Source organism: Salvelinus fontinalis, chromosome 2 (assembly GCF_029448725.1).
Source record: "Salvelinus fontinalis isolate EN_2023a chromosome 2, ASM2944872v1, whole genome shotgun sequence".
Taxonomy (NCBI): Eukaryota; Metazoa; Chordata; class Actinopteri; order Salmoniformes; family Salmonidae; genus Salvelinus; species Salvelinus fontinalis.
Window position 1 is genome coordinate 8123255 of NC_074666.1, and position 27572 is coordinate 8150826.

Here is a 27572-nt window from a genome sequence, read left to right on the forward strand (position 1 = left end):
AATTATAGTTCATTAACATATGACATGCCATACACATGATAACATGTTGGAATTTTTTGTAAGAAGTTCCACCAGAATAAGTTCCATCAGAATAATGTTGCACCACTTAAAGTAATGATATTGATCATCACTCACCTTTACAAGGTATGCAATTAGGCGCGCCTCCATTGAAGATCATCCATCGGAACAGCGTGCTGTTGGGCACATCTTCCTCGGTCCATGCGGTGCCCAGACGGCCACTCCGGCAGCAGTCCTCCCGGGTCATCCCGGACATGTAGAGCACCTGGCACCGGCCGTTCTTTCCTTGCTGCAACCAGCAGTTACCCGCTGGAGAGAGACGGTCCGTGTCCAATTAAAGTATCGTATGCGCACGCGTATAACGGTAGAGTATTGCCTTATTTGAGCATGCTAAATCTTAAACAATGCCAACTTTTCCCCATAGCACCCTATATCCATTTCACCTTTTTTGTTTAGAGAAAAGTTCTACAATACAGGTTATGCCAAATGTGTTCTCATTGCGTAAAGACCAATAAATCCCAATGCAGCGGGATTTCACCGGAGGACGCAAGGGAGGAGCAGCGTGTACTCACTCACTCCTTGGGACCCACCAGTCCATCTGTCTCAGGCTATCAGCTCAGCTTGTAGGAGAATGACCCACTTGTAAGAGGTATAAGAAGTCACATTGACTAATCTCCGACCTAATTATGCAATAAAGCTTGTACATGTCCGTTTACCAATTGGTCATAGATTTTCTTTCAGACTAGGCCTACCCATGCGCCATTTTATGATTGATCGCATGTTTTGATGAACTACATTAGATCCAACATATTCTGATTTAGACACAATCCCAATCATTCAAGACAAATATGAGCACACAACCCACACAACCCACACAACCCACACAACCCACACAACCCACACAACCCACACAATAACCCATATTTTCTTATGAGGTATTTGGAAGATACATGTACTGATCAGCTTGGCTGATGCTTCAATGTCGCCTACAATTTGACCTTAAAAAGTTATACCATCCCTACTCAACAATATAACTGGTCACATAATCAATCACAGCATACTCACCCTGAACTTTGTAGTCGTTCATAAAGTGAGTGAACCACATGAAAAGCGCAATCACGCCTTGACGGAGCTGTGGTGTTTGTAGCATCCTAAACATGGGAACGGATGGCATAGTGGCGCGAACGACTGCAGTCCTGACGCGCAGCGGAGAAGTTGTGTCTGTGCGCACGCGATGCAAAGCTCAGTGAGTGACTGTCAAACTGTCTGACTCCGTCTCTCTTTTAAAATCTTTAAGGGTCTCTAGCTAAATATCTGAAGTGGGCGGTCTTCAAATTGGTGGGGTGGGGGATATCTTTTTTGGTATAGTTCTCCCTTCATCAGGTCCTGAACAGTAACTAGACTCTATAGAGTTTCTCAATAGTGAGTGTGCGTCAAAGGATTTTAAAGAATGGTTTCGGGGCAGGAGTACTGACGACATTGGTGGGTAAAGAGATTGTCAAGAACACAATGTTGATCAGAGGGCATTCAACACACATGTTTAATTCTGATCGACGGTTGTACCTGTGTCATTAATTATACACCTACTGAAACGACATTCATTTGCTGTTGTTTGCACAAATATTTTAGTTGCGTAAAATTTCATAACAGCTGTTCTGAGATGTCATTAAAAGTTCGTATGATGCAGTATATTCGTTATCAGAGTTATTCGCAAGAAATACAAATACAATAGGGTTAAATATATGTGAATTTCTTTCTCCAAGTGGGCTAGTACACCCACCGGCCCACGCCGGTTTTGGTTATGCGTTAATCTTTCTAAGTTCTCCATTGCTGTGGATAGATAGCCTATAAGAAATGATAATAATAGCCACAGGAATACAACCATTCCAATAATAGATTGGTTAGTAGTTTGGCCCTCGCTCTCTGGGGTCAAACATATAAATATAGGCTGTCCAATCCCGTCTACAAAGAGGCTTTTAAAGATAAACATATACATTAGCCAAAGCTTAGCTGTTGAGCTGCCTTAGTGTGAATAGCTTCCCCCATATGTCGCAACGCCTTAACAGGTGGCATCTCACATGTGCCACCTCTGGACAGGTAGACTAGATTTACGTCCTCAACCATAAAGGCTCTGCTTTCAAATTGTGATATCGTGCGCCCTCCATTGGTAAACATCTAGAACTGCACCTCACCTGGTCCAGTGTCTGAGTGCTTGTGCCAAGGGTGTGCCAAGAGAGCAATGATTTTGTGATAGTTGAAATTATCGAATCGAATGACCTAACCTCTAATAATCAGTTAAATGGTTAAATTGACATTTCTAACGTTTTGCAGCCGATACATATTAGTCAGAGATTATATAGGCTAAACCTCAAATAGCAACACAACATAGACAGAATAAGAAGTGAGCATGGCATATCAACTATGCATGATAGAGGGGAAAATGTGGTTTCAAATTTTCTTTATGGCATAATTTTGATTTGTTTGGGTCTAGCCTACATGCGTTAGGGTGACATCTAGTGGTCTGTCCGCTAGAATGATATTGGAGTGAATGTGTGCGCCTCCTATTTCCTGCATACCAGTCAGCTGACTGCGAGGATGAGCGACTGGGGAGGTAAATACACATGGTCCAGGGCCTGGCAGTAATAACATAAAAGCCTACATTAATTTGATCAATTTTGCGGATACAACTTCATTCATGACTACCGAAGTAAGCGCAACAGGCTGTTTAAGAGTGTTGAGCTGTCACTGTCATGTTGGAGAGTTCTGCAAATACTGGTTTCAAATAGCCTGGCAAATGAACACTCTTAAACAGCCTATTGCGCTAATTTGAAACCAGTATTTGCAGAACTCTCCAACATGACAGTGACAGCTCAAGGTTTATCTGAATTGTTTGCGTCTCTCTGTCATGAGTGGAACTACAATTGATTAGTGTCTTGCTGTCTTTACGTTTATAATAGATGTCAGTGTTGTATTTCGCCAAAAGTGCTGAGTTGACGGGACACAAATCAGAGACGATCAGGGTCCTTTCAGAACTGATGAACCTTGAGCTGTGGGAGGACCTTGTCAACAGACACCCCAGGTAAAGAAGAGACCATACAAGTTGAATTCGAAGAGCTATTTTTCGTTTAACTCATGATGTAATGTATTGTCTTTATTCCCCAGACTGTTTGCCGTGCGTCAGGAGTATGTAACCCTTGGGGACCAGCGCAAGAGCCCGAGGGACGGTGGCGAGGTTGCTGTCATTCCACCTCTAAGTGGGGGATAAATAGGCCTCTTAATTCAGGTGAGACATGTTGCTGTCAACAATAGCCTACCAGAACTCAAACACACAATAGTTAATTACACCATCTCAGAATATCGAGGTGAATTCTGATCTCAATTTCATCTAGTGTATAGTTTATTTTATCTCCACCAATTTTATCTCCACCAACCAATGTATAGTTTATCTCCACCAATTTCAGTTTTACTTATATGACCCCCTGACTGCTTATTTTTAGCTTCCTCATCCCTCATTCCTAACACAGAGATGTCTGAGGAAGGAGGAAGGGGTCCGAGGGACCTGGTCAAGGTGACCCATGACAAGCTCTCTGTGGATGCAGTGTCAGACTCCTCACCGGCCCCTCCTGTGGTGCTATTTCCATCTTCATAGGTGAGTAGGGACTTTACACATATCTCATCTTCATATACAGTACCAGTCAAAAGTTTGGACACGCCTTCTCATTCAAGGGTTTTTCTTTATTTTTACTATTTTCTACATTGTAGAATAGTAGTGAAGACATCAAAACTATGAAATAACACATATGGAATCATGTAGTAACCAAAAAAAGTGTTCTCACGAGGACCGCTCTCACGAGGACTGCCACAGGAAAGGAAGACCCAGAGTTACCTCTGCTGCAGAGGATAAGTTCATTAGAGTTACCAGCCTCAGAAATTGCAGCCCAAATAAATGCTTCACATAGTTCAAGTAACAGACACATCTCAACATCAACTATTCAGAGAAGACCGTGTGAATCAGGCCTTCATGGTCGAATTGTTGCAAAGAAACCACTACTAAAGGACACCAAAAAGAAGAAGAGGCTTGCTTGGGCCAAGAAACACAAGGAATGGATATTAGACTGGTGTCCTTTGGTCTGATGAGTCCAATTTCAGGGACGACAAGGAACAATTTTGAGGGGAAGAAGGTGGTGCAGTTGGAGTATGAAGCCTATGTCCCCATGGCCCAAAAAACCAAATGCATGCTTTTCAACCGTTCGCTGCCTGCACCCGCACTCCCGACTAGCATCACCACCCTGGACGGTTCCGACCTAGAATATGTGGACATCTATAAGTACCTAGGTGTCTGGCTAGACTGCAAACTCTCCTTCCAGACTCATATCAAACATCTCCAATCCAAAATCAAATCTAGAGTCGGCTTTCTATTCCGCAACAAAGCCTCCTTCACTCACGCCGCCAAACTTACCCTAGTAAAACTGACTATCATACCGATCCTCGACTTCGGCGATGTCATCTACAAAATAGCTTCCAATACTCTACTCAGCAAACTGGATGCAGTTTATCACAGTGCCATCCGTTTTGTTACTAAAGCACCTTATACGACCCACCACTGCGACCTGTATGCCCTAGTCGGCTGGCCCTCGCTACATGTTCGTCGTCAGACCCACTGGCTCCAGGTCATCTACAAGGTTATGCTAGGTAAAGTGTCGCCTTATCTCAGTTCACTGGTCACGATGGCTACACCCACCCGTAGCACGCGCTCCAGCAGGTGTATCTCACTGATCATCCCTAAAGCCAAAACCTCATTTGGACGCCTTTCCTTCCAGTTCTCTGCTGCCTGCGACTGGAACGAATTGCAAAAATCTCTGAAGTTGGAGACTTTTATCTCCCTCAACAACTTTAAAAATCTGCTATCCGAGCAGCTAACCGATCGCTGCAGCTGTACATCTGTAAACTACCCACCCAATTTACCTACCTCACCCCCATACTGCTTTTATTTATTTACTTTTCTGCTCTTTTGCACACCAGTATCTCTTCTTGCACATGATCATCTGATGATTTATCACTCCAGTGTTAATCTGCTAAATTGTAATTATTCGATTTATTGCCTACCTCATGCCTTTTGCACACATTGTATATAGATTCTCTTTTTTCTACCATGTTATTGACTTGTTTATTGTTTACTGTGTCCATCATCGACTGGGGTGAGCTTCACACCACTCTCCTTGTCACATTCCTGGTAAACTAACTAGCTAACTAACTAACTATCTACCTAATAACAGTGTTGTAACTCTGAGACAGTAACTATGTTACTATGTGAGACTATGTGTGGGGAACTGTAACTTTATGAGAGACTGCTACAAGACTAAGTTTATTCTTCTGTTTTCCAGGCTGGTGCCTGTGAATGAGGCCAGTGTGATCATCGGCATCTCATCTCCTCACCAAGGGAACTCTCTGGAGGCAGTGCAGTTCTGTATAGACACCCTGAAAGCCACCGTGCCCATTCGGAAAAAGGTAAAAACACCCTGAAAGCCACCCTGTCCATTCGGAAGAAGGTAAAAACACCCTGAAAGCCACCCTGTCCATTCGGAAGAAGGTAAAAACACCCTGAAAGCCACCCTGTCCATTCGGAAGAAGGTAAAAACACCCTGAAAGCCACCCTGTCCATTCGGAAGAAGGTAAAAACACCCTGAAAGCCACCCTGTCCATTCGGAAGTAGGTAAAAACACCCTGAAAGCCACCCTGTCCATTCGGAAGAAGGTAAAAACACCCTGAAAGCCACCCTGTCCATTCGGAAGTAGGCAAAAACACCCTGAAAGCCACCCTGTCCATTCGGAAGAAGGTAAAAACACCCTGAAAGCCACCCTGTCCATGCGGAAGAAGGTAAAAACACCCTGAAAGCCACCCTGTCTATTCGGAAGAAGGTAAAAACACCCTGAAAGCCACCCTGTCCATTCGGAAGAAGGTAAAAACACCCTGAAAGCCACCCTGTCCATTCGGAAGAAGGTAAAAACACCCTGAAAGCCACCCTGTCCATTCGGAAGAAGGTAAAAACACCCTGAAAGCCACCCTGTCCATTCGGAAGACGGTAAAAACACCCTGAAAGCCACCCTGTCCATTCGGAAGTAGGTAAAAACACCCTGAAAGCCACCCTGTCCATTCGGAAGAAGGTAAAAACACCCTGAAAGCCACCCTGTCCATTCGGAAGTAGGCAAAAACACCCTGAAAGCCACCCTGTCCATTCGGAAGAAGGTAAAAACACCCTGAAAGCCACCCTGTCCATGCGGAAGAAGGTAAAAACACCCTGAAAGCCACCCTGTCTATTCGGAAGAAGGTAAAAACACCCTGAAAGCCACCCTGTCCATTCGGAAGAAGGTAAAAACACCCTGAAAGCCACCGTGCCCATATGGAAGAAGGTAAAAACACCCTGAAAGCCACCCTGCCCATTCGGAAGAAGGTAAAAACACCCTGAAAGCCACCCTGTCCATTCGGAAGAAGGTAAAAACACCCTGAAAGCCACCCTGTCCATTCGGAAGACGGTAAAAACACCCTGAAAGCCACCGTGCCCATTCGGAAGAAGGTAAAAACACCCTGAAAGCCACCCTGTCCATTCGGAAGAAGGTAAAAACACCCTGAAAGCCACCCTGTCCATTCGGAAGAAGGTAAAAACACCCTGAAAGCCACCCTGTCCATTCGGAAGAAGGTAAAAACACCCTGAAAGCCACCCTGTCCATTCGGAAGAAGGTAGAAACACCCTGAAAGCCACCCTGTCCATTCGGAAGAAGGTAAAAACACCCTGAAAGCCACCGTGCCTATATGGAAGAAGGTAAAAACACCCTGAAAGCCACCGTGCCCATTCGGAAAAGGTAAAAACACCCTGAAAGCCACCCTGTCCATTCGGAAGAAGGTAAAAACACCCTGAAAGCCATCCTGTCCATTCGGAAGAAGATAAAAACACCCTGAAAGCCACCCTGTCCATTCGGAAGAAGATAAAAACACCCTGAAGCCACCATGCCCATATGGAAGAAGGTAAAAACACCCTGAAAGCCACCGTGCCCATTCGGAAGAAGGTAAAAACACCCTGAAAGCCACCCTGTCCATTCGGAAGAAGGTAAATACACCCTGAAAGCCACCGTGCCCATTCGGAAGAAGGTAAAAACACCCTGAAAGCCACCCTGTCCATTCGGAAGAAGGTAAAAACACCCTGAAAGCCACCGTGCCCATTCGGAAGAAGGTAAAAACACCCTGAAAGCCACCCTGTCCATTCGGAAGAAGGTAAAAACACCCTGAAAGCCACCGTGCCCATTCGGAAGAAGGTAAAAACACCCTGAAAGCCACCCTGTCCATTCGGAAGAAGGTAAAAACACCCTGAAAGCCACCCTGTCCATTTGGAAGAAGGTAAAAACACCCTGAAAGCCACTGTGCCCATTCGGAAGAAGGTAAAAACACCCTGAAAGCCACCCTGTCCATTTGGAAGAAGGTAAAAACACCCTGAAAGCCACCCTGTCCATTTGGAAGAAGGTAAAAACACCCTGAAAGCCACCGTGCCCATTCGGAAGAAGGTAAAAACACCCTGAAAGCCACCCTGTCCATTCGGAAGAAGGTAAAAACACCCTGAAAGCCACCCTGTCCATTCGGAAGTAGGTAAAAACACCCTGAAAGCCACCGTGCCCATATGGAAGAAGGTAAAAACACCTGATCATGTAGTTACAGACAGATAATCTAACATATAATAATATATGCCATTTAACAGATCTTTTATCCAAATGCGACTTAGTCATGCGTGCATACAGTATGGGTGGTCCTGGCAATCAACGCAACTTTCCTGGCATAGCAAGCACCATGATCTACCAACTGAGATACAAACACCATGATCTACCTACTGAGTTACAAACACAATGATCTACCTACTGAGTTACAAACACAATGATCTACCTACTGAGTTACAAACACCATGATCTACCTACTGAGTTACAAACACAATGATCTACCTACTGAGTAATAAACACCATGATCTACCAACTGAGTTACAAACACCATGATCTACCTACTGAGTTACAAACACCATGATCTACCTACTGAGTTACAAACACCATGATCTACCAACTGAGTTACAAACACCATGATCTACCTACTGAGTTACAAACACCATGATCTACCTACTGAGTTACAAACACCATGATCTACCTACTGAGTTACAAACACCATGATCTACCTACTGAGTTACAAACACCATGATCTACCTACTGAGTTACAAACACCATGATCTACCAACTGAGTTACAAACACCATGATCTACCTACTGAGTCACAAACACCATGATCTACCAACTGAGTAATAAACACCATGATCTACCAACTGAGTTACAAACACCATGATCTACCTACTGAGTTACAAACACCATGATCTACCTACTGAGTTACAAACACCATGATCTACCTACTGAGTTACAAACACCATGATCTACCTACTGAGTTACAAACACCATGATCTACCTACTGAGTTACAAACACCATGATCTACCTACTGAGTTACAAACACCATGATCTACCTACTGAGTTACAAACACCATGATCTACCAACACCATGATCTACCTACTGAGTTACAAACACCATGATCTACCTACTGAGTTACAAACACCATGATCTACCTACTGAGTTACAAACACCATGATCTACCTACTGAGTTACAAACACCATGATCTACCTACTGAGTTACAAACACCATGATCTACCAACACCATGATCTACCTACTGAGTTACAAACACCATGATCTACCTACTGAGTAATAAACACCATGATCTACCTACTGAGTTACAAACACCATGATCTACCTACTGAGTTACAAACACCATGATCTACCAACTGAGTTACAAACACCATGATCTACCTACTGAGTTACAAACACCATGATCTACCTACTGAGTTACAAACACCATGATCTACCTACTGAGTTACAAACACCATGATCTACCTACTGAGTTACAAACACCATGATCTACCTATTGAGTTACAAACACCATGATCTACCTATTGAGTTACAAACACCATGATCTACCAACACCATGATCTACCTACTGAGTAATAAACACCATGATCTACCAACACCATGATCTACCTACTGAGTTACAAACACCATGATCTACCTATTGAGTTACAAACACCATGATCTACCAACACCATGATCTACCTACTGAGTAATAAACACCATGATCTACCTACTGAGTTACAAACACCATGATCTACCAACACCATGATCTACCTACTGAGTTACAAACACCATGATCTACCTACTGAGTTACAAACACCATGATCTACCTACTGAGTTACAAACACCATGATCTACCTACTGAGTTACAAACACCATGATCTACCTACTGAGTTACAAACACCATGATCTACCTACTGAGTTACAAACACCATGATCTACCTACTGAGTTACAAACACCATGATCTACCTACTGAGTAATAAACACCATGATCTACCTACTGAGTAATAAACACCATGATCTACCTACTGAGTTACAAACACCATGATCTACCTACTGAGTTACAAACACCATGATCTACCTACTGAGTTACAAACACCATGATCTACCTACTGAGTTACAAACACCATGATCTACCAACTGAGTTACAAACACCATGATCTACCTACTGAGTTACAAACACCATGATCTACCTACTGAGTCACAAACACCATGATCTACCTATTGAGTTACAAACACCATGATCTACCTACTGAGTCACAAACACCATGATCTACCTACTGAGTTACAAACACCATGATCTACCTACTGAGTTACAAACACCATGATCTACCTACTGAGTTACAAACACCATGATCTACCTACTGAGTTACAAACACCATGATCTACCTACTGAGTTACAAACACCATGATCTACCTACTGAGTTACAAACACCATGATCTACCAACACCATGATCTACCTACTGAGTTACAAACACCATGATCTACCTACTGAGTTACAAACACCATGATCTACCTACTGAGTTACAAACACCATGATCTACCTACTGAGTTACAAACACCATGATCTACCTACTGAGTTACAAACACCATGATCTACCAACTGAGTTACAAACACCATGATCTACCTACTGAGTTACAAACACCATGATCTACCAACACCATGATCTACCTACTGAGTTACAAACACCATGATCTACCTACTGAGTTACAAACACCATGATCTACCTACTGAGTTACAAACACCATGATCTACCTACTGAGTTACAAACACCATGATCTACCTACTGAGTTACAAACACCATGATCTACCTACTGAGTTACAAACACCATGATCTACCTACTGAGTTACAAACACCATGATCTACCAACTGAGTTACAAACACCATGATCTACCTACTGAGTTACAAACACCATGATCTACCTACTGAGTTACAAACACCATGATCTACCTACTGAGTTACAAACACCATGATCTACCTACTGAGTTACAAACACCATGATCTACCTACTGAGTTACAAACACCATGATCTACCAACACCATGATCTACCTACTGAGTTACAAACACCATGATCTACCTACTGAGTTACAAACACCATGATCTACCTACTGAGTTACAAACACCATGATCTACCTACTGAGTTACAAACACCATGATCTACCTACTGAGTTACAAACACCATGATCTACCAACACCATGATCTACCTACTGAGTTACAAACACCATGATCTACCTACTGAGTAATAAACACCATGATCTACCTACTGAGTTACAAACACCATGATCTACCTACTGAGTTACAAACACCATGATCTACCAACTGAGTTACAAACACCATGATCTACCTACTGAGTTACAAACACCATGATCTACCTACTGAGTTACAAACACCATGATCTACCTACTGAGTTACAAACACCATGATCTACCTACTGAGTTACAAACACCATGATCTACCTATTGAGTTACAAACACCATGATCTACCTATTGAGTTACAAACACCATGATCTACCAACACCATGATCTACCTACTGAGTAATAAACACCATGATCTACCAACACCATGATCTACCTACTGAGTTACAAACACCATGATCTACCTATTGAGTTACAAACACCATGATCTACCAACACCATGATCTACCTACTGAGTAATAAACACCATGATCTACCTACTGAGTTACAAACACCATGATCTACCAACACCATGATCTACCTACTGAGTTACAAACACCATGATCTACCTACTGAGTTACAAACACCATGATCTACCTACTGAGTTACAAACACCATGATCTACCTACTGAGTTACAAACACCATGATCTACCTACTGAGTTACAAACACCATGATCTACCTACTGAGTTACAAACACCATGATCTACCTACTGAGTTACAAACACCATGATCTACCAACTGAGTTACAAACACCATGATCTACCTACTGAGTTACAAACACCATGATCTACCTACTGAGTTACAAACACCATGATCTACCTACTGAGTTACAAACACCATGATCTACCTACTGAGTTACAAACACCATGATCTACCTACTGAGTTACAAACACCATGATCTACCAACACCATGATCTACCTACTGAGTTACAAACACCATGATCTACCTACTGAGTAATAAACACCATGATCTACCTACTGAGTTACAAACACCATGATCTACCTACTGAGTTACAAACACCATGATCTACCAACTGAGTTACAAACACCATGATCTACCTACTGAGTTACAAACACCATGATCTACCTACTGAGTTACAAACACCATGATCTACCTACTGAGTTACAAACACCATGATCTACCTACTGAGTTACAAACACCATGATCTACCTATTGAGTTACAAACACCATGATCTACCTATTGAGTTACAAACACCATGATCTACCAACACCATGATCTACCTACTGAGTAATAAACACCATGATCTACCAACACCATGATCTACCTACTGAGTTACAAACACCATGATCTACCTATTGAGTTACAAACACCATGATCTACCAACACCATGATCTACCTACTGAGTAATTAACACCATGATCTACCTACTGAGTTACAAACACCATGATCTACCAACACCATGATCTACCTACTGAGTTACAAACACCATGATCTACCTACTGAGTTACAAACACCATGATCTACCTACTGAGTTACAAACACCATGATCTACCTACTGAGTTACAAACACCATGATCTACCTACTGAGTTACAAACACCATGATCTACCTACTGAGTTACAAACACCATGATCTACCTACTGAGTTACAAACACCATGATCTACCTACTGAGTTACAAACACCATGATCTACCTACTGAGTAATAAACACCATGATCTACCTACTGAGTAATAAACACCATGATCTACCTACTGAGTTACAAACACCATGATCTACCTACTGAGTTACAAACACCATGATCTACCTACTGAGTTACAAACACCATGATCTACCTACTGAGTTACAAACACCATGATCTACCTACTGAGTTACAAACACCATGATCTACCAACTGAGTTACAAACACCATGATCTACCAACTGAGTTACAAACACCATGATCTACCTACTGAGTTACAAACACCATGATCTACCTACTGAGTTACAAACACCATGATCTACCTACTGAGTTACAAACACCATGATCTACCTACTGAGTCACAAACACCATGATCTACCTATTGAGTTACAAACACCATGATCTACCTACTGAGTCACAAACACCATGATCTACCTACTGAGTTACAAACACCATGATCTACCTACTGAGTTACAAACACCATGATCTACCTACTGAGTTACAAACACCATGATCTACCTACTGAGTTACAAACACCATGATCTACCTACTGAGTTACAAACACCATGATCTACCTACTGAGTTACAAACACCGTGATCTACCTACTGAGTTACAAACACCATGATCTACCTACTGAGTCACAAACACCATGATCTACCTACTGAGTTACAAACACCATGATCTACCTACTGAGTTACAAACACCATGATCTACCTACTGAGTTACAAACACCATGATCTACCTACTGAGTTACAAACACCATGATCTACCTACTGAGTTACAAACACCATGATCTACCAACACCATGATCTACCTACTGAGTTACAAACACCATGATCTACCTACTGAGTTACAAACACCATGATCTACCTACTGAGTTACAAACACCATGATCTACCTACTGAGTTACAAACACCATGATCTACCTACTGAGTTACAAACACCATGATCTACCAACTGAGTTACAAACACCATGATCTACCTACTGAGTTACAAACACCATGATCTACCAACACCATGATCTACCTACTGAGTTACAAACACCATGATCTACCTACTGAGTTACAAACACCATGATCTACCTACTGAGTTACAAACACCATGATCTACCTACTGAGTTACAAACACCATGATCTACCTACTGAGTTACAAACACCATGATCTACCTACTGAGTTACAAACACCATGATCTACCTACTGAGTTACAAACACCATGATCTACCAACTGAGTTACAAACACCATGATCTACCTACTGAGTTACAAACACCATGATCTACCTACTGAGTTACAAACACCATGATCTACCTACTGAGTTACAAACACCGTGATCTACCTACTGAGTTACAAACACCATGATCTACCAACACCATGATCTACCTACTGAGTTACAAACACAATGATCTACCAACTGAAATACAGATGACCAGTTATTGTCATCACGGAAATGCTCTATGTGTTAATACAATGTTGTTACAGTATTATAGTAATAATTACATTTTTACTACACAGGTATAAGAGCAACGTAATGTAAAGTGTTTAAAAAATGTATGTATGGTGTACTTGGTACAATGCTCTGCATAATGATCACAAGGCATAGGTTATTCATTAAGTAAGAGTTGCGTGAAACTAATCATTGTCAAGTGACAGACACGGCTCCAGAGCCTGTCTGAAGCCTGTCTGAAGCCTGTCTGAAGCCTGTCTGACACAGTTTGAATATGTGCATTATGCTGAATTCATAACCAAGTGAGAAGGTGGTATTTACCACATTGGACTTGGAATAATCTAATTGAACGCCCCTCCAACTGGTAATTACTAGTGGGTAACTTCTATCATCCTGATCACAGACTTCTCCTACATGCTGACCTCTGACAGGACCTACTAAAGAAATTACCTCTATAACAGAATTCTCAGCAGTTTAATGTAACAACAAAACATTTAGTCATAAAAAGCTATCTATTAATATGTTTTTTTAACATTATAATTTGTTTAATATCATGATAGCTGTGGTTAAAGGTTGACGCAGCTTGTTGGCCATTAGCCAATCAGCGTTTCTCAATGAGTTCAAAGCACATGAATGCATCCAACTGCTATTTACGACTTCTCAACTGGTAATTACCACCTTCCACTTGGTTATGACGCAGCATTAGTTCAACTGGAAGCTAACACTGGGGGATGTTTTCTGTCTTTGACAGGAGGTGTATGAAGCTGACGAGTCCTGTTGGAAAGACAACAAGGAGTGCCAGTGGACAGGACAGAGTTGACCTCTGACCTCATCTAGGAGCTTTTCTATGACAAATATTATATCACACACAGTATCAGTAAATCTAAAGCTGTCCAAAACAATACAAAAATGAAGTCATTCACACCTTTATGTATGTAAACTTTTAATGAAATAAAATTCCCCATCAGCATATTTACAACACAAAATCAAAAGGTTCAATGAACACAATAACATTGTCATAAAAAAAATGAATGCTCGAAAATCGTAATGAAGGAAGTGGTATGTACCCTTTGAAATAACACCTGTAAAAATATCAGTGCAAAAATATATGTCATAAACATTATCTCAGAGAGTTTACTCTTTGCTACCGTGAATTAGTTGCTGTTGTTTCTCTCAATCATGATACAATGACTGTACAAAATAAACAGATTAACCGGTAAGTGCTTCGAACATTGCATTTTCACCATAGCTATGTAAGGAATAAGTAAAACACTTGTTTAAGTTTTATCTTTTATCTATTGATAATAAAGTATTTGAATGATACATATTTAATATAGAAACCACACAATAAATATACTTATTTTCTACACATTCAATAATTAATTATCTTTGATTTTCTTTGATTAATATCACTACATTTTTACAAATAGTACAATGAATCAATTTTTACATTAATCTGATGTATATTCTAAAGACAGCATCTTCACAGTGTCTCCCAAGGCAGTTGTATGTCTGGGGTAATTATACAGCGTTGTCTCTGTAAAACAGTGACTGAGATACTCAAAGCCAGGAAGTGCCTCAGTGAAAGTAGAAAAGATGGGTTGTTGATGTTCTGTTATTATTTTGATATTCAAGTAAATTTCTCTTTCACAAATAAGGATGCCTCGGCATCAACATAATGCCAAACCCCTCCCACTGCAATGTAAAGCACCGAGAACGTCATATGCTAGCATATGATAACATGCTATGATATGATAACGTCCATAATCTCTCGTGTGTAAACTATTGTCTATATCCATTTGAAAGGCTATTTACAGTATACTACTGTGCTTTTCAACAATTGATATCAATAACATCAATTGATATGACAAATTACTCTACACAAGCTTCTTACTCAACAATAGGCCTCAACAATTCCGTGAACATATATAAAAAGGAATACCAGTACTGAAGTATGAATTCAGCCAGCAAAAATGCACTGTAGATAAATAACTTCCCTATGGAGGATCCAAGATGGCCGACATAACGGGGTCTTCGCTTGGAAGTGTTTGGTGGTTAGAGAATCATGTTACCTCCACTAATAAAATCTGTTGTCTCTTTGGTCCCAATCAAGACACACTCTCCAACATGCTCAAACAATGTGTTTCTGTTCACTCCAAGTAATCGTTCACTCCACAACCAAAACCATGTTAAAGTCACCACCCAAACAGCCCCTTCCACTAACAAGCCATTTGATCAATATGTATGAACAAATCACATTTGTTCAGTTTGTGTGTGGTTGTGGTTGTGGTCTTTGGTCATTGTGTTCTCAGTCTGTTGGCACATTGTGGTTTCTAAGATGAGTTCTTTCCTGCGCCTGGTTCTCACGCTGCTGCGTTCTCCTGCAGACCCTCGGTCTCCGCCTGGTCTTCATCAGTGTTTTTCATCAGCTGCTGGTACTTTCTCCTGAAGAAACCAAACTGGGAGGAGAGACAGAGAGAGACAGAGCGAGAGTGAGACAGAGGGAGAGAAAGGCACACAAACAGAAGACGTGAAGGAAGAATAAGAGATGACGCAGGAGTATTTCATGTTTCACGTTTTTAATGACACATGCACAAGTGCCCGTGAAATGCCTTTCTTGCAAGCTCCAAACCTAACAATGCAGTAATCAATATCAATGTAACACTAAATATAACATGGTAGAACAAAAACACAAGCTAAGCAATAAGAACATGACAAAGTAAGAAGCTACGCTGCCCTCCATAATAATTGAGACAGTGAAGCATTTTAATTTTTTTTTTAATTTTGGCTCTATACTTCAAAAGTTTGGATTTGAAATCAAACAATGACCATGAGGTTAAAGTGCAGACAAATCCAAACCTTTGGAGTATAGAGCCAAAACAAGAAAAAATGCTTCACTGTCCCAATAATTACGGAGAGCGCTGTATATACAGGGTCAGTTCTAATACCATATTTACAATGTGGAAGGATACTGAGGTAAGGCTAGCTGGTCTTGTTAGGATAGCTCAGAGCATCTGCTATTTTTCAGTAGTTCAGTATAAGAGAGTTTTACATCATAAAGTGCAAAAGACTGGCACATACCTTCCAAAGCAGGCCAATGACGAGAGCCAATAGAAGCAGGCCTCCAATCACACTGCCCACAATAACGCCTACAGGGATCTCCCCTTTCACCCCTGGTTTACTGATGGTGACGCCAACCTGCAGACAGGTCAGGAGACAGATGACAGTGTTCAGGAGAAGACAGGATGTTTCACACCAGCAGTCAGGCAATACAAGGAGTGTAGCTGTTAATATGCTGGTCATCTAAACACATTGAACTTGTACAAATTAACAAACTCTGCCTGGACATCAAAGATATAACATTAAGGTGTATTGAAATGTATTTGATGTGTTAGTCCAGTACCGTCAGGTGCTTGTGAGAGATGACCAGCAGTTCAGGTTGGGAAGTCTCTATCTCTGTGCTCACAGTCAGCACAGTGGACTGGAATGAGGACTGCTCAGAGACAACACAAGAGGAGGATTAATGAGGTGATGTCTGGACACCATTATTAAAGAGGAGGAGAAGCAAGCATGTAAATGATGAGGAACAGATTAATTTGTCTATCTATACTTACAGCAGCAAAGGTACCGTTCCATATCCGTGTGGTCACGTTCACAAAGAAATCGCTCATCATTCCCATGTCTTTCAGGACACATCTCATAGGCTGGCACTTGGCTGTCTTACAGTTCTGGAAGAATCCGAAAACAATAGATGGGTAATTCCAACCATGCGGGGCCTTTTCTGTCCCGAGGAAATATCACTTCTTATTTAGTGTAAAATGTGGAGTACAAAAGGCTTTAAATATAAGGTCAGGTGTCCTTTACCTTAAAAAAACAAAAATAAGGATCTTGAAAGGGAATTTTCTGCATTTTGAACACTTTGTTTCAGTGGATGTAGGTGTTTTTGCTATGTCCTCGCGTGTTATTCATCAACTTCCACAAGAAATATAAGCCTTAAGGTAATAACATAATTAAAATCTTTCTTCATTATTTTATAGCCCTATTTAAATTCTCTCTCATCAATAATGTTTTTTTTCCCTCATGATTATTGTATTTATTATTCTTTTATTTAAGATTTGCTGAGTGTCCCTGATATCCCTTTCCACCCTGTTAGTTTGTTTTAATTCTCCATTTACGAAAACAACCTCTTCCTACAATGACACCACATTCAGGAAGTGTTGTAATTCTCCATTTAAGAAAACAACCCCTTCCTACAATGACACCACATTCAGGAAGTGTTGTAATTCTCCATTTAAGAAAACAACCCCTTCCTACAATGACACCACATTCAGGAAGTGTTGTAATTCTCCATTTAAGAAAACAACCCCCTTCCTACAATGACACCACATTCAGGAAGTGTTGTAATTCTCCATTTAAGAAAACAACCCCCTTCCTACAATGACACCACATTCAGGAAGTGTTGTAATTCTCCATTTAAGAAAACAACCCCCTTCCTACAATGACACCACATTCAGGAAGTGTTGTAATTCTCCATTTAAGAAAACAACCCCTTCCTACAATGACACCACATTCAGGAAGTGTTGTAATTCTCCATTTAAGAAAACAACCCCTTCCTACAATGACACCACATTCAGGAAGTGTTGTAATTCTCCATTTAAGAAAACAACCCCTTCCTACAATGACACCACATTCAGGAAGTGTCATCATTTCTTTGGTGGGAAAACAATAGTGCTGTCACCCCGACCTAACCAAATAGAGAATAAAACGCCTCTAAGGGCAGGCTAGAAGTGCAAAGCTAAATAAATGTAAACACTCAGCTTTATCTAGTCTTCCATGTTTCATGTTGTTAGTCTGTATGTCCCACTCATACATGTACACCCTGCTAGGTTAATTATAGAGAAAAATCAACCACATTTCAAAATGTTAAAATATGTTTGATAGAGAAGTTAAAATCCTGTTCAAGTGTTCAACATTATGCTAGCTCAAACTTGCTTGCTCACAGAGCTATGGCTAATTTGAACAAAGATGGCGTTGACAGACATGACAGCACTGCTTCTAGCTCCTAAGCAACTTTGCAGTATTTTTCTTTTTTGTGTCATTTCTTGGCCATCACTAGCCGGCTACCACCTGGTAACTCAACTCTGCACATTAGAGGCTGCTGCCTTATGTACATGGAATCACTGGTCACTTTAATAATGGAACACTAGTCACTGTAATAATGGAACACTAGCCACTGTAATAATGGAACACTAGTCACTGTAATAATGGAACACTAGTCACTGTAATAATGGAACACTAGTCACTGTAATAATGGAACACTAGTCACTGTAATAATGGAACACTAGTCACTATAATAATGGAACACTAGTCACTGTAATAATGTTACATACTGCTTTACTCATTCAATATGTATATACTGTATTCTACTGTATTTTAGTCAATGCCACTCCAACATTGCTCATCCTAAAATGTATATATTTCTTAATTCCATTCTTTTACTTTTAGATGTGTGCGTATTGTTGTGAATTGTTAGATACTACTGCAATGTTGGAGCTAGGAACACAAGCATTTCACTACACGCACAATAACATATGCTAAATATGTGTAGGTGACCAATAACATTTGATTTTGATTTGATTTGAATTTGGGCTCCAAATGTCCACCCTGTTAGGATTATGCACCTGACAGGTTATAAAAATAACCTGAAAAAACAAATAAGTGCCTGAGCTTGACCAATATGTTTTTCAATGTGTCCTTTTTTCTGATTAGAATGCTATTTTTCTTTTAAATATATATACCTTTTCCTCAAAAGTTATGAGTTCCAAAAGGCACCGCATCGTAGGAATGACCCTGATATGCATTCAGAGGAGATCATTAGATATAAAACTGTGATCCATCGTAGGAATGTCCCTGATATGCATTCAGAGGAGATCATTAGATGTAAAACTGTGAACCATCGTAGGAATGACCCTGATATGCATTCAGAGGACATCATTAGATGTAAAACTGTGAACCATCGTAGGAATGTCCCTGATATGCATTCAGAGGAGATCATTAGATGCAAAACTGTGAACCATCGTAGGAATGACCCTGATATGCATTCAGAGGAGATCATTAGATGTAAAACTGTGAACCATCGTAGGAATGACCCTGATATGCATTCAGAGGAGATCATTAGATGTAAAACTTTGAACCTATCTTTGTCTCTCTCTGTCACAAAAAAAACACACAGAAATGCACACACAAACGCACCAGCTCCTCTGTGCCCATGAGGTTCTCCTTGGAGAAGGATGGTGTGTAAGGCTTCTCACTGATCTTCAGAGGATTGACGAGGCTGGCTACTTCACAGCTAACATCTCCAGCCTGCAGAACAACAAGAGGGCAACAGTCAATCTCTTTAAAATATAACTAAGTCCATCAGAAAGTAATTCTTGCCAGATTCTCCCCATCAAACCTGGGATTTGAACCAGCAACCCTGGGCCATGCCTAGTTATTTAGAGACAGGTTGACTGGTTATTTTTACTCACAGGTGCAGTGTTGACTCCTGTCACATACAGTAATGGGTTGCCTCCTGCTGTATCGCTGGGCAGTGAGACTGTGAGGTAGGCAATATTCACTGGGAAATTCCCTGTAGAAACCTGAACAGAAGAGAAAACACTTGTCTTACCATTTCTACCACAAGGGGGGGAAGTATTTTACCACAGACTGACACATTATGACTGTGTACCTGTTTGTGCATTATTTCTCACCTTCAGAGAGAATTTTAACTCAGGGCCGATGTCATTGAAAGTATTCACTGTGGTCTTCACCTCATTGTCCATGTCAACCACGTAGAAATTGAGATTTGCTTCCCTGGAGAGAGCGATCTCTGAGTCATAGTGGACAGGGATTGAGATAGAGGCTTGGTTGTCTGAGGGGTTCACCTCTGTGCTGTCACTGTAATAAGCACATGCAATCAATCAATCAGTCATGTAACAGAAGATCCATAGGACTAAGAAAGATTACTATGTATTCAACAAACAAGCAAGTTCTGTGTACTCCTACCTTAGAGCTTCAAAGCTCACGTCGGCTTCGGTCTGCAGTTGATTCAGGTTGAAGTCAAAGTTGATTACGAATGTCACCTGCAGGGAACAGATGTGTATTGTTTAGGAAACGACAACCCTGGCTGACATGGAGAGAGAGAGAGAGCTACACACACGCCCATAGTCTTTCTGTTTGTCGTCAGGGCTTACCTCCTGGTTCTTCCTTAAAGCTGGGTATCCCACCTGGCACGAGAGGCTACGAGTCTCTCGGGTGGAGCTACACTTCACCTCTGTTTCATCACTCTGAAATTAATCACACAATTTTAGGGAATGTTTACTGATAAATATGCAAATAGTCATCCTATAGTGGGTGTCATGCTAAAAATCAAAGAGGCTGATCCATACTGGAGGGGTGATGGAGGCGTAGAAGAGGTTTTTGGAGTATGTGGCCATGACTCGGGTGTTGTATGCATTCTCCTTCTTGTTGGTCACAGACACAGTGAAGGACAGCCTTTTGTTCTTAAAGCTGACCAACATCTTAGATGAGCTGCAAAACACAACACTCGTTTTAATTTAAACAATACAGAAGGAGGTAAGAATGAATGTTAAAATATACCGGCAGTATGGGAGTGGGACTGTTCCAGTGCTTTATAATGAAGACAATATATAATTATGGGGTGAGACTGTTCCAGTGCTTTATAATGAAGACAATATATAATGATGGGGAATCCTTTAACAGTGTCACCATTAACTGGAGCAGTGAAAATAAAATATATCATGCTCTGATTGGCCGAGGTGCTGTCTGTCTGTCTGTCTGTCTGTCTGTCTGTCTGTCTGTCTGTCTGTAATGTCTGTCTGTCTGTAATGTCTGTCTGTCTGTCTGTAATGTCTGTCTGTAATGTCTGTCTGTTTGTTTGTCTGGTCTGTCATGTCTGTCTGTAATGTCTGTCTCTCTGTCTGGTCTGTAATGTATGTCTGTAATGTCTCTCTGTACTGTCTGGTCTGTAATGTCTGTCTGTACTGTCTGGTCTGTACTGTCTGGTCTGTAATGTCTGTCTGTACTGTCTGGTCTGTAATGTCTGTCTGTACTGTCTGTCTGTCTGGTCTGTAATGTCTTTCTGTCTGTAATGTCTGTACTGTCTGTCTGGTCTGTAATGTCTGTCTGCCTGTAATGTCTGTATATCTGTCTGGTCTGTAATGTCTGTCTGTCTATTCTGTAATGTCTGTCTGTCTGTTCTGTAATGTCTGTCTGTCTGTCTCGTCTGTAATGTATGTCTGTCTGTTCTGTACTGTCTGTTCTGTACTGTCTGTTCTGTATTGTCTGCCTGCCTGTCTGTCTGTCTGTGTGTCTGTACTGTGTGTCTGTACCGTGTGTCTGTACTGTCTGTACTGTTTGTATCATAATGACTCGCTGGGATTCAAACAAATCGCACTGCACTTAACTGTTAAAGGTAATTATGTTTGAGTCGACATCCAGAGTGTTTACTGTAAATGCTATCATGACAGGGAAATTGATTTTAAATGTCAAGTTCAGTACAATGTTGCTACATTGTGGTGTGTTAGAATCCTGGCCTCTGTCTTTCAATTTATGAAACAATCTGAATGTATTTTCTTTAACCAGCAAGGCTTGATAGAGGAAGTTTATTCCCACTAAAGCTGACCAGCAGAACAGAAAATGACTTATTTGTCCGGTCCCACAGAAAAACATTTTGGAATACTGTGTTTGTTATTCCTGAGATCTTATAGGGAGTGTTAATTTCTGATTTCTGATTTCATTTTGTTTGTTGTGTTTCACATGCTTTGGCAATGTAAACATACGTTTCTGCTATGCCAATAGAGGCCAGGTAGCCTGCACCATTGAGCGCCGTGTTCAGTATGGATTTACTATGCTGGATTGAGAGTGTCAGATCTCACCTGGGAATCATCTCTCCTTTCTTGACGTTCAAGAGCAGGTCACTCTCACACAGCTCGTCAGAGCCACAGTCTTTGGAGAATGGGATCTGTGTTAAGTGTTGAGAGAGACATGACACTCTGTTTAGGGGTTGAGTAGGGAATTCAGATGTGGAGGTGCCCTATCCCAGTTCTACATCCCATTTCAACTCTAACCCCAGCCTCAACCCCAACCCAAACCCTCAACCACAACCCTAGCCCTAACCTCAACCACAACCCTAACCCTCAACCACAACCCTAACCCTAGCCCTAACCCTAGCCTCAACCACAACCCTAACCCTAGCCCTAACCCTAGGCTCAACCACAACCCTAGCCCTAACCCTAGCCTCAACCACAACCCTAGCCCTAACCCTAGCCTCAACCACAACCCTAGCCCTAACCCTAGCCTCAAGCACAACCCTAGCCTCAAGCACAAGCCTAGCCCTAACCCTCAACGCTAACCCTAAACCTAAACCTAGCCCTAACCCTAACCCTAACCCGAGCCTCAACCACAACCCTAGCCCTAACCCTAGCCTCAACCCTAACCCTAGCCTCAACCACAACCCTAGCCCTAACCCTATCCTCAACCCATAACCCTAGCCCTAGGCTCAACCACAACCCTAACCCTAGCCTCAACCACAACCCTAACCCTAACCCTAGCCTCACCACAACCCTAACCCTAGCCCTAACCCTAGACTCAACCACAACCCTAGCCCTAACCTCAACCACAACCCTAACCCTCAACCAGAACCCTAACCCTAGCCTCACCACAACCCTAACCCTAGCCCTAACCCTAGTCTCAACCACAACCCTAACCCTAGGCTCAACCACAACCCTAACCCTAGCCTCAACCACAACCCTAACCCTAACCTCACCACAACCCTAACCCTAGCCCTAACCCTAGACTCAACCACAACCCTAGCCCTAACCTCAACCACAACCCTAACCCTCAACCAGAACCCTAGCCCTAGCCTCAACCACAACCCTAACCCTAGCCTCAACCACAACCCTAACCCTAACCCTAGCCTCACCACAACCCTAACCCTAGCCCTAACCCTAGACTCAACCACAACCCTAACCCTAACCCTAACCCTAACCCTAACCCTAACCACAACCCTAGCCCTAACCCTAGCCTCAACCCTAACCCTAGCCTCAACCACAACCCTAGCCCTAACCCTATCCTCAACCCATAACCCTAGCCCTAGGCTCAACCACAACCCTAACCCTAGCCTCAACCACAACCCTAACCCTAACCCTAGCCTCACCACAACCCTAACCCTAGCCCTAACCCTAGACTCAACCACAACCCTAGCCCTAACCTCAACCACAACCCTAACCCTCAACCAGAACCCTAACCCTAGCCTCACCACAACCCTAACCCTAGCCCTAACCCTAGTCTCAACCACAACCCTAACCCTAGGCTCAACCACAACCCTAACCCTAGCCCTAACCCTAGCCTCAACCACAACCCTAACCCTAGCCCTAACCCTAGGCTCAACCACAACCCTAGCCCTAACCCTAGCCTCAACCACAACCCTAGCCCTAACCCTAGCCTCAACCACAACCCTAGCCCTAACCCTAGCCTCAAGCACAACCCTAGCCTCAAGCACAAGCCTAGCCCTAACCCTCAACGCTAACCCTAAACCTAAACCTAGCCCTAACCCTAACCCTAACCCGAGCCTCAACCACAACCCTAGCCCTAACCCTAGCCTCAACCCTAACCCTAGCCTCAACCACAACCCTAGCCCTAACCCTATCCTCAACCCATAACCCTAGCCCTAGGCTCAACCACAACCCTAACCCTAGCCTCAACCACAACCCTAACCCTAACCCTAGCCTCACCACAACCCTAACCCTAGCCCTAACCCTAGACTCAACCACAACCCTAGCCCTAACCTCAACCACAACCCTAACCCTCAACCAGAACCCTAACCCTAGCCTCACCACAACCCTAACCCTAGCCCTAACCCTAGTCTCAACCACAACCCTAACCCTAGGCTCAACCACAACCCTAACCCTAGCCTCAACCACAACCCTAACCCTAACCCTAGCCTCACCACAACCCTAACCCTAGCCCTAACCCTAGACTCAACCACAACCCTAGCCCTAACCTCAACCACAACCCTAACCCTCAACCAGAACCCTAGCCCTAGCCTCAACCACAACCCTAACCCTAGCCTCAACCACAACCCTAACCCTAACCCTAGCCTCACCACAACCCTAACCCTAGCCCTAACCCTAGACTCAACCACAACCCTAACCCTAACCCTAACCCTAACCCTAACCCTAACCACAACCCTAGCCCTAACCCTAGCCTCAACCCTAACCCTAGCCTCAACCACAACCCTAGCCCTAACCCTATCCTCAACCCATAACCCTAGCCCTAGGCTCAACCACAACCCTAACCCTAGCCTCAACCACAACCCTAACCCTAACCCTAGCCTCACCACAACCCTAACCCTAGCCCTAACCCTAGACTCAACCACAACCCTAGCCCTAACCTCAACCACAACCCTAACCCTCAACCAGAACCCTAACCCTAGCCTCACCACAACCCTAACCCTAGCCCTAACCCTAGTCTCAACCACAACCCTAACCCTAGGCTCAACCACAACCCTAACCCTAGCCTCAACCACAACCCTAACCCTAACCCTAGCCTCACCACAACCCTAACCCTAGCCCTAACCCTAGACTCAACCACAACCCTAGCCCTAACCTCAACCACAACCCTAACCCTCAACCAGAACCCTAGCCCTAGCCTCAACCACAACCCTAACCCTAGCCTCAACCACAACCCTAGCCCTAACCCTAGCCTAAACCACAACCCTAGCCCTAACCCTAGCCTCAACCACAACCCTAACCCTATCCTCAACCACAACCCTAACCCTAGCCCTAACCCTAGACTCAACCACAACACTAACCCTAGCCTCAACCACAACCCTAACCCTAGCCTCACCACAACCCTAACCCTAGCCCTAACCCTAGCCTCAACCACAACCCTAACCCTAGCCTCAACCACAACCCTAACCCTAGCCTCAACCACAACCCTAGCCCTAACCCTAGCCTCAACCACAACCCTAGCCCTAACCCTAGCCTCAACCACAACCCTAGCCCTAACCCTAGCCTCAACCAGAACCCTAACCCTAGCCTCAACCACAACCCTAACCCTAACCCTAGCCTCAACCACAACCCTAACCCTAGCCTCAACCACAACCCTAACCCTAGCATCAACCCTAACCCTAGCCTCAACCACAACCCAAGCCCTAGCCCTAGCCTCAACCACAACCCTAGCCCTAACCCTAGCCTCAACCACAACCCTAACCCTAACCCTAGCCTCAACCACAACCCTAGCCCTAACCCTAACCCTAGCCTCAACCACAACCCTAACCCTAGCCTCACCACAACCCTAACCCTAGCCTCAACCACAACTCTAGCCCTAACCCTAGCCTCACCACAACCCTAACCCTAGCCCTAGACTCAACCACAACCCTAGCCCTAACCCTAGCCACAACCCTAACCCTAGATTCAACCCTAACCCTAACCCTAGCCTCACAACAACCCTAACCCTAGCCCTAACCCTAGGCTCAACCACAACCCTAACCCTAGCCTCAACCACAACCCTAGCCCTAACCCTAGACTCAACCACAACCCTAGCCCTAACCCTAGCCCTAACCCTAACCCTAGCCTCAACCACAACCCTAGCCCTAGCCTCAACCACAACCCTAACCCTAGCCCTAACCCTAGCCTCAATCACAACCCTAGCCCTAACCCTAGCCTCAACCACAACCCTAGCCCTAGCTCTAACCCTAACCCTAACCCTCAACCACAAACCTAACCCTAGCCTCAACCACAACCCTAACCCTAGCCCTAACCCTAGCCTCAACCACAACCCTAGCCCTAACCCTAGCCTCAACCACAACCCTAACCCTAGCCTCAACCACAACCCTAGCCCTAACCCTAGCCTCAACCACAACCCTAACCCTAGCCTCACCACAACCCTAACCCTAGCCTCAACCAAAACCCCAGCCTCACCACAACCCTAACCCTAGCCCTAGACTCAACCTCAACCCTAGCCCTAACCCTAGCCACAACCCTAACCCTAGATTCAACCCTAACCCTAGCCTCACCACAACCCTAACCCTAGCCCTAACCCTAGGCTCGACCACAACCCTAACCCAAGACTCAACCACAACCCTAGCCCTAACCCTAGCCTCAACCACAACCCTAGCCCTAACCCTAGACTCAACCACAACCCTAGCCCTAACCCTATCCTCAACCACAACCCTAGCCCTAACCCTAGCCTCAACCACAACCCTAGCCCTAACCCTAGCCTCAACCACAACCCTAGCCCTAACCCTAGCCTCAACCAGAACCCTAACCCTAGCCTCAACCACAACCCTAACCCTAGCCCTAACCCTAGCCTCAACCACAACCCTAACCCTAGCCTCAACCACAACCCTAACCCTAGCCCTAGCCTCAACCACAACCCTAGCCCTAACCCTAGCCTCAACCACAACCCTAGCCCTAACCCTAGCCTCAACCACAACCCTAGCCCTAACCCTAGCCTCAACCAGAACCCTAACCCTAGCCTCAACCACAACCCTAACCCTAACCCTAGCCTCAACCACAACCCTAACCCTAGCCTCAACCACAACCCTAACCCTAGCATCAACCCTAACCCTAGCCTCAACCACAACCCTAGCCCTAGCTCTAACCCTAACCCTAACCCTCAACCACAAACCTAACCCTAGCCTCAACCACAACCCTAACCCTAGCCCTAACCCTAGCCTCAACCACAACCCTAGCCCTAACCCTAGCCTCAACCACAACCCTAACCCTAGCCTCAACCACAAC

General features: G+C 43.4%; 2 protein-coding genes and 1 pseudogene across 2 annotated transcripts in view; 1 reads left to right on the plus strand and 2 right to left on the minus strand.

The window, feature by feature from the left end:
- Positions 1 to 1428, minus strand: part of LOC129811204 (follistatin-A-like) — a gene marked incomplete at its 3' end in the record, with an annotated part of 8564 nt that extends 7136 nt beyond the window's left edge. Inside the window, 2 exon segments of the mRNA XM_055862373.1 lie at positions 136 to 327; positions 1084 to 1428. Of these exon segments, the coding sequence (XP_055718348.1) occupies positions 136 to 327; positions 1084 to 1192 (301 nt within the window).
- Positions 1429 to 3217: 1789 nt separating this feature from the next.
- LOC129833557 (uncharacterized) lies at positions 3218 to 14987 on the plus strand (annotated as a pseudogene).
- The window catches only part of LOC129811188 (integrin alpha-2-like), a 38137-nt gene continuing 25258 nt past the window's right edge, over positions 14694 to 27572 (minus strand). Inside the window, exons 19-29 of the mRNA XM_055862372.1 lie at positions 22704 to 22789; positions 21195 to 21336; positions 21000 to 21092; positions 20812 to 20888; positions 20517 to 20703; positions 20295 to 20405; positions 20020 to 20130; positions 17382 to 17495; positions 17171 to 17260; positions 16849 to 16965; positions 14694 to 16226 (exon numbers count right to left, since the gene is read on the minus strand). Coding sequence (XP_055718347.1) covers positions 16131 to 16226; positions 16849 to 16965; positions 17171 to 17260; positions 17382 to 17495; positions 20020 to 20130; positions 20295 to 20405; positions 20517 to 20703; positions 20812 to 20888; positions 21000 to 21092; positions 21195 to 21336; positions 22704 to 22789 — 1224 coding nt within the window. The 3' untranslated portion in view covers positions 14694 to 16130. The remainder of the gene's footprint in view (positions 16227 to 16848; positions 16966 to 17170; positions 17261 to 17381; positions 17496 to 20019; positions 20131 to 20294; positions 20406 to 20516; positions 20704 to 20811; positions 20889 to 20999; positions 21093 to 21194; positions 21337 to 22703; positions 22790 to 27572) is intronic.